The sequence below is a fragment of the Bufo bufo genome, chromosome 1 (genome assembly GCF_905171765.1).
Source record: "Bufo bufo chromosome 1, aBufBuf1.1, whole genome shotgun sequence".
Lineage (NCBI taxonomy): Eukaryota > Metazoa > Chordata > Amphibia > Anura > Bufonidae > Bufo > Bufo bufo.
The window spans coordinates 426,203,363-426,212,698 of NC_053389.1; the positions used below are offsets into that span (position 1 = coordinate 426,203,363).

General features: G+C 44.4%; 1 protein-coding gene across 1 annotated transcript in view; it reads left to right on the forward strand.

Moving 5' to 3' along the window:
- LOC120987054 (sulfate transporter-like) overlaps nt 1-7,321 on the forward strand; it is a 36,327-nt gene extending 29,006 nt beyond the window's left edge. The window contains exon 3 of the mRNA XM_040415695.1: nt 5,162-7,321. Coding sequence (XP_040271629.1) covers nt 5,162-6,757 — 1,596 coding nt within the window. The 3' untranslated portion in view covers nt 6,758-7,321. The remainder of the gene's footprint in view (nt 1-5,161) is intronic.
- Nucleotides 7,322-9,336: the final 2,015 nt, after the last annotated feature.

Genomic DNA, 9,336 nt, shown 5'->3' on the forward strand with positions numbered 1-9,336 from the left:
GAGAATGCTATCAATCACTGATAACACCGCCCCTGTGTACAACTATCAGTGCCTGACAGCTATCTATGTATACACACTTACACAGAGAATGCTATCAATCACTGATAACATCACCCCCATGTATAGCTATCAGTGATTGACAGCTATCTATGTATACACGCTTACACAGATAATGTTATCAATCACTGATAACACCTTCCATGTGAACAGCTATCAGTGGCTGACACCTCTCTCTGTATATACACTTACACAGAGAATGCTATCAATCACTGATAACACTACACCTCCCCATGTACAACTATCAGTGACTGATAGCTATCTCCGTATACACATTTACACACAGAATGTTATCTATCACTGATAAAAGCTCCTATGTGTGCAGTTATCAGTGACTGACAGCTATCTATGTATACACACTTACACAGAGAATGCTATCAATCACTGATAACATCATCCCCATGTATAGCTATCAGTGATTGACAGCTATCTATGTATACACGCTTACACAGATAATGCTATCAATCACTGATAACACCTCCCATGTGAACAGCTATCAGTGACTGACACCTCTCTCTGTATATACACTTACACAGAGAATGCTATCAATCACTGATAACACCTCCCCATGTACAACTATCAGTGACAGCTATCTATGTATACACACTTACACAGAGAATGCTATCAATCACTGATAACACCGCCCCTGTGTACAACTATCAGTGCCTGACAGCTATCTATGTATACACACTTACACAGAGAATGCTATCAATTATTGATAACCCACCCCCATGTACAGCCATCAGTGAGTGACAGCTATCACTGATAACTCTTCCCACATGAAAAATGAAATCAGAAATGGTATAGATTTAAATGTATAGAGTACACATTTAACTTAATATTTTACCATAAAGCTATATATCCATCTGCTCAGCTCCTCCTGCTCTACAACATGCTGCCTGCAAATTGCCCTGCATTTTGTGGTCACAGGTCGAGATCTCTGAAATCTCTCTCTTCACACTCTCCTCTCCCAAACAATCTTCTAAGCTGATTTATGATCACAGCAATGTTGATCTTTGATTTGATTATAAATTAGCTTAGAAGATCATTCTAGTGAAGAGATAAAGTGGCTAGTGCACAATCACTCAAACAAGCTGATGGGTAGGGATAAGCTTCGCTCCAAACTTCGTTTTAATGCTGTATGGAGATCCATCTACGTACAGTATTAATATGTAAATGTTTCGGCGAGGCGAAGTGAGTTTCACCAAAGTCTTGCGGGACTTCGTGAATAACTTGGGTTTTGATTTTTGAACTTGGAAACCATTTTAAAACTTGGTTCCAAAGTTGGCTTTGGTAACGAGATGCCAATTGGTACTGATGCCGACTTCAGATACCTGTTTTAAAATGGTTTTAAATTTTAATAATAATTTATTATATAATAGTAATAGTAATTCAGAAACCTGTTTTAAAATGGTTTTAAAGTCATGTATAGGTGTACGTGATCTGCAAGGATAGATTCATACCCAAATCAGTTTAGAGTGCCTTCCACATGGATGAGTGGGCACAGAGAATACCAAGAAAAGTTTCCCCAGACCATATTGCTGTGACCACCAGCTTGTGTTTGTCACGGCTGAGGATGGGGGAAACCCTCAGCCGTGTGATGTCAGAAGATGTAGTGGGTGCTCAGCCAGGACAACAGAATTAGGGAGCAGGTCACCTACTAACGCATCCCTAATCTGACCCTGACTCCTAACCATATGAGCCAACCCTGATGGTGGGAGGGCTCATACACCGGAACCTAATAATCCCTACTAGCCCTCAGGATTGCCCTGGAACAAGGAGCAGGGTAAGATGACCTGTTCCTGCTAGATGTGGAGGAACATGAGTCTCACTGGCCAAACTACAAAGAAAGGGGAACATGAACAGCTTATGGCAATGGCAGGTAAATGCAACAAGACAACGCCTACCTGCCACAGACACAGAGCCTGGAACCTATGTATAAGTGCTGCTGTCCACAAGAACTCAAACTGACACAGCACACACCACACCTCACTCAGGGACCCAGGACCATAAACTGCAATAACAGAAAGACCAAACACACACCTTCGTAACACCATGAAACATAACATATGACCACAAGGGTGGCCCTCACTGGCAGATGGAATATAAACCAGGAGGAAGACTCCAGCTAACCATGGCTGAAGTACCCCTCAGACTTCTGCTCTCAACTGAGGCTAAAAAGCCCATGTAGCCACACCCACATAGACACACCCAGAGCACACACACTAGGAAGGGAATTAACCCTTCCCACACCAGGGAAGGGAAGACAGCCACTTAAAGGGGACGTGCACACATACAAAAACCTTGTGTACAAGAAACAAACACAAGGCACACCTAATAGACAGGTTGCCAGGTGCAACTGCATGCAATGACAGCGAGCAGCCTAGCAACCAGCTCCAGCTGCTCTACTGCCACAAACCTAATGTTGCCAGTGGCAACCACAGGTGAGGCAAACTACTTCAGCCCTCACCTGTGATTGACAACAACTCCAGACCACAGGCAACTGCATGCGGTTCAGGAGTCACGGCCATACCATGGTCGTGACACTCCCACCCCTCAAAGCCTCCCTACCAAAAAAAAAGGGAAAACTAGTGAGGGACCAAACAAGGGGATGGGAGAAGGGGAAACAGCATCAAAACATGCGAGTCTCCCCAGGACTGCTGTCGGCCCCTGGAGCAACACACAGGAACCAGGAGCCGACTGCCAGGCTCCGGAGCAACACACAGGAACCGGAGGCCAGCAAAGAAACAGCCCGGGGAGACCGCACTGACACTGCGTCCACTCTCTATTAGCGTCCCCACTCCAGTCACTGCCAACAGACACTCCTACCCAGCACACAGCCGGAGCACTAACGGAATGCTGACAGCAGACGACCAGAGATAGGAACATAGAGAGGGACGAGGGATCACCGACACGGAAGGTAAGGTGGCGGGGAATAAGCCACCAACCGCGCCATTTACGGTGATCCCCAAAACGCTCTCACTCCGGAGAACGCACATGCACCCCACAAGATATGGCGAATGCATGCTGCACCCTCTTCCGAAGGCGTGCCACAGCACACCACACAAACAAGGGTAAAAGAATAAAAATAAGGGGACACCAAGACAGACAACGGTGAAGGAATGGCGGGGAAAAGCCACTCACCGTGCCATCAGCGGCGAAACCCCCAAAACGCTCTCCCTCCGGAGAACGCGCATGTACGCCGAAAACGTATGGCGAAGCATGCTGCACCCTCTTCCGAAGGTAAACGCCACGTGAGGAGCCTTTGTGGTCATACTGTCACGGCTGAGGATGGGGGAAACCCTCAGCCGTGTGATGTCAGAAGATGTAGTGGGTGCTCGGCCAGGACGACAGAATTAGGGAGCAGGTCACCTCCTAACGCATCCCTAATCTGACCCTGACTCCTAACCATATGAGCCAACCCTGATGGTGGGAGGGCTCATACACCGGAACCTAATAATTCCTGCTAGCCCTCAGGATTGCCCTGGAACAAGGAGCAGGGTAAGACGTCCTTTTCCTGCTAGATGTGGAGGAACAGGAGTCTCACTGGCCAAACTACAAAGAAAGGGGAACAAGAACAGCTTATGGCAATGGCAGGTAAATGCAACAAGACAACACCTACCTGCCACAGACACAGAGCCTGGAACCTATGTATAAGTGCTGCTGTCCACAAGAACTCAAACGGACACAGCACACACCACACCTCACTCAGAAACCCAGGACCATAAGCTGCAATAACAGAAAGACCAAACACACACCTTCGTAACACCATGAAACATAACATATGACCACAAGGGTGGCCCTCACTGGCAGATGGAATATAAACCAGGAGGATGACTCCAGCAGACCATGGCTGAAGTACCCCTCAGACTTCTGCTCTCAACTGAGGCTAAATAGCCCATGTAGCCACACCCACACAGACACACCCAGTGCACACACACTAGGAAGGGAATTAACCCTTCCCACACAAGGGAAGGGAAGACAGCCACTTAAAGGGGACATGCACACATACAAAAACCTTGTGCACAAGAAACAAACACAAGGCACACCTAATAGACAGGTTGCCAGGCGGCAACCACAGGTGAGGCAAACTACTTCAGCCCTCACCTGTGATTGACAACAACTCCAGACCACAGGCAACTGCATGCGGTTCAGGAGTCACGGCCATACCATGGTGTTCTTCCAACAATAGTTGCAAGGTGTTTGTTCTCTGATTTTTCTCACATGACATGCCTATATCCATCCATTCGATAAAGTAGAAAACATGACTCATCAGAGAAAGCAACCCTTTGCCAAGAAGCAGAGGTCATATTCCGATACTGCCGTGAAAATGTAAGCTTTTTCTGCTGCTGCAACTTTGCTTGAGGTGCAGGGATCATTCGTCTGCTTCGGAGCCTCATACACAGTAGGTTGCACTGAACTGTAGTTTTAGGGTCCATTCACACATCCGTGTGTGTTTTGCGGATCCACGGATCTGCGAATCCGCAAAACACGGAAACCGGCAACGTGCGTTCCGCATTTTGCAGACCGCACATCGCCGGCACTAATAGAATATGCCTATTCTTGTCCGCTATTGCGGACAAGAATAGGACATGTTCTATTTTTTTCGGGATCGGAATTGCTGGCCCGGAAGTGCGGGTCCGCAATTCCGGATCCGGGCCGCACATCGCGGGGCCCCATAGAAATGAATGGGTCCGCAATTCCCTTTCGCAAAATGCGGAATGGAATTGCGGATGTGTGAATGGAGCCTTAGACACATTTCTGGTAGCCCCCTGGTTCATTTCCTTTTTGTACTCCTAAATCACTCTTTTTACCCATGAAAGTAAGGAGGGATATGTGTGCACACAGCCTATCGTACACCATATATACTCACCAAGCCAGCTCACATGATTTCCTTCATGAGCTATGTGCTGTGGATGTCAAAAGTAGTTAGTGATCATAAGAATGTGACTCAACTATCTCTATATTTCGACGTGATAAAGTATTTTTATCTATGCAACATAAAACAATGTTGAGAAAATATTTAATTTTTTTCCTTCTCTTGAAGTAAGATAACATGTATTGTAAATATCTTTTCTGAATCCTTGATTTCTCTTCTTTTCAGGTGCTTTTGGGATTCTTTCGCCTAGGTTTTATCTCAATGTATTTATCTGAACCCTTACTAAGCGGCTTTGTTACTGGGTCTTCACTCACCATCATAACCTCCCAGATGAAATATATTTTAGGCTTAAAGATTCCTCGTCGTGACGGTGCTGGGGCAGTGATTATGACATGGATTGATGTTTTCTCAAACTTAAAAAGCGTCAACATTTGTGACTTAGTGACAAGTGCTGTTGCAACAGTTGTTATGCTACCAATCAAGTTCCTTAATGATCTATATAAGTCTAAGATGAAATTTCCATTTCCAGTTGAGCTGTTTGTTATCATTGTGGCCACTTTGGTTTCCCATTTTTTTAATTTCAATGGCAAGTATAACACATCAATTTGTGGAACAATTCCTACTGGATTTCTGCCCCCAAAAGCACCACAGTGGGGTTTGATTCAAAGAGTAGCAACTGATGCAATCCCCATTGCTGTAATTGGGTTTGCAATGACAGTATCCCTGGCTGAAATATTCGCTAAAAAACATGGGTATACTGTCAGTACTAGCCAGGAAATGATAGCTATAGGCATGTGCAATCTGATCCCATCTTTCTTTCACTCTTTTGCAAGTTGTGCTGCTCTAGGCAAAACCTTACTTAAAGAATCTACTGGTTCCAGCACTCAGCTCAATGGGATTGTGTCTGCCATAGTATTGGTACTAGTACTTCTATATTTTGCGCCACTCTTCTACTCACTGCAAACCTGTATTTTAGGAATTATCACAGCTATTAATTTTAAGAGTGCAATTATGAAATTTGGAGACACTCCAAAAATGTGGAGGATTAGCAAAATGGACACAATCGTATGGTGGGTCAGCATGTTAGCTTCTACTGTGATTTCTTCTGAGATTGGACTGTTGGTCAGTGTCTGCTTTTCAATGCTGTGTGTGATATTTCGTACACAGAGGCCAAGGGCTACTCTTTTAGGCCAAGTCAGTGGAACAGAGATTTACGAAGATCAGCTTAAATACAAACAGCTGGACAATGTGCCAAATATCAAAATATATAGATTTGACGGTTCTCTGTACTATGCCAACAAGGATTATTTTAAATCAACCTTGTATAGCAAAACTGGTGTTAACCCATCATTACTGTTAACTTTACAAAGAAAAGCCAAAAAGGAAGAGGATAACACCAATACACAAGCGAAATGTAGTTTTTTTTCAAAGCTGAATATAATTAAAATAGAATGTAAACCCCACAAATCTACTGATACACCCATCCCAGAAATTAATATGCATTCGCTTATAATTGACTGTAGTGCTATGCAGTTTGTTGATAGTGTAGGGCTCTCTGTGCTCAAAGAGATCCGCAATGACTATGGGGAGATTGGTATTCGGGTGTTTCTAGCAAACTGCAATCCTTCAGTCCGCCAGCTACTTCGCAGAGGTGACTTTTTTAGCGGAGCCAATAACTGTATTGGTGAACATGCATTTCACAGTGTTCATGACGCAGTCACATTCGCTGAGAGGCAGTTCCAAAAGGAAACAAGGTTAAAACATAATGAAGGTTCCTTCTCAGCTACTACTGAAGGAGGCAATGAAGGTACAAAACAATGAAATACTTTTACTGCAAGCGAGTATTTAATAATAATTGCTTATCTTGTAGCAAGCGTTAATATTTTTGCTTATTTTCTGAACTGATATAAAGAGAACTTACAAACCTCTATGACATGAGAAGATCACTTTTATATTTTAATATTTAAACATACACAAGTTTTAATCAGAACTGACTCAGTTTCAGGTTTTGTTTTGTTTTTTTAGAATAAGCTGCCATGTGTGGTTACATGAGGAATAGTACTATTTCTGACCAATACATGACTTAATTCTGGAACTTTTTGGCAGTCTTTTCACTCAGTAGACTGTAAGGGCACATTTACACAACCGTAGTGTTTAGAGGTCCGCAAATTGCAGTTCCACTAAACACATATATCAACCCATGTGCATTCTGCAATTTGCGGACCACACATGACTGGAACTGCTATAGAAATGATCTATCTTTTTTGCGAGGCCACTACAGAAAAGATCACACCTTGGGCTGTCCGCATCTTTTACTGTCCCATTAAAATGAATGTGTTCGCACGCGTTCCGCAAAATGTGTGGTTACATTGCGGATCCGCAAAACATGGATACCGGCCCGTGTGCGTTACGCAATTAGCGGACTGCACATGGCCAGAACTGCGATACGAATGCTGTATCTTTTTTTGTGGAGCCGCGGAACAGAAGAACAGATGTGGACCGCACATGGTGTGCTGTCCCGATCTTTTGCAGCCCCATTAAAATGAATAGGTCCGCACTCGTTACGCATACGGCTGTGTGAATGTGTAACGCCCCAGAGTGGCATTTCCACTCCTATGCCCTGCTTCTATCTGTGTATGCTAATATCATTTCATCTATGCATTTATTCAAAGTCCTCCACATTGTGCATTTCCTATTTCTATGAAACTGTATATGTTCATGTAATGTACCTGGTTCACCAGTAGGTGGCAGCAAGCATGGCAGAGCTACAGAGAGAATGCAACCCTTCTTTCCATTCTACCCCTCTCTCTAAGGAAGGGTGGAGACTAGTTAGTTAGAAGTCAGTCCTAGCTTACCCCAATCTAGGTGAAGGTGTGCAGGGCCATATCTCTTCAGGACGTGCCCAGCCAATCAAAGCAAACCAGCTAGAGCACCTTCAACTCTGCTGGATATAGAGGCCATAGCTTGGAGCCTCAAGAGCCAGGAGGAAAAGTTCCCTGGACAAATCTAGTCAAACTAGAGAAGAGAAGTTGCAGCATCCTGCAGAAGCAGAGACTCTATTTAAGCCTGTCAGTACAGCAGAGTCAGAGAGCAACCGATGTAGCAGAGTTGAGTTTGTTTGCCTACCACAGTTAATGCTAAAGCCTGCTGGGAACCAAGACAAAGTCTGTAAATCGTTTGGAGAAACGTTTATTGAAAGTAAAGCTTCTTTTCAACTTCATCACAAGGTCTGGACTCAATTTATTCTTCAGCCCACAATTCAACTACCCCCTTTGTCTGCTTCAGAGCCAACGCCTGGTGTTCCAGCATATCCAGGTGGGAGCACCGTCACACGTGCACAAAACATTTAAGGGACATTTTAGGCCATTTTAGGCCACTCAGCCATTCCTACACCTGGGGTACCACCAACACCATTTCTTAAAGGGACTCCGTCCCATTGTTGCTTCATTGCAACTGGCATACCGAAACACTTATCTCATCTTAAAGGGACCCCTTGCGGACCATGCCTCTGTTGCAAATGTGCACTCATTTTCAGTAGAGTCTAACTGGTTTCGTGTCTGCAGATACACAGGACATGGATGAACAGGAGATACTCCTGCCTAACTCTTTATAGAACGACTGGAAATGGAGGTCATACACACCAAAACTAAGCTGTTTAGTTGTGTATTCAACAATAGCAGTCTCTTTGTCAGCCTCCAAGTCTATGTCCATCTGCAACTTTGACCAAAAAATCACAGAAAAAGCTAAGATAAAAACATCCTGCACGGTATGATATACAAATCTTCGGATGTCACTGGCCATATTATTAAAGAAAATCACAGAAATAAGATAATAATGCACTTAGTAAAGTAGATGCAAGCATTATATATGGACAAAGTCCTCACTCTGATATGATAATATCTGAGACACTTAGTCAATATATTTTGATCAAAACACATCTGAGCCCGCCTACCAAGCGCCAAGGTGGTCTCAGGTCAGACAGGTCCTACGCTAAACCTACCTAAGCCATTGGGCTTCTATGTTCAGGAGCGCAGACGCCGCACATATGGTGTGCTGCTCCTAGTCACCTCCATGTGCATCAAGCAATCAATGGGAGGAGGAGCAAGCACACCTATAAGTACCACCTAATTAAATAGAGCGCCTTGATTAGGTGGTACATATAGATGTGCTTGCTCCTCCTCCCATTGGTTGCTTGATGCACATGGAGGTGACTAGGAGCAGCACACCATACAGTATGTGCGGCGTCTGCGCTCCTGAACATAGAAGCCCAATGGCTTAGGTAGGTTTAGCGTAGGACCCGTCTGACCTGAGACCACCTTGGCGCTTGGTAGGCGGGCTCAGATGTGTTTTGATCAAAATATATTGGCTAAGTGTCTCAGATATTATCATATCAGAGTGAG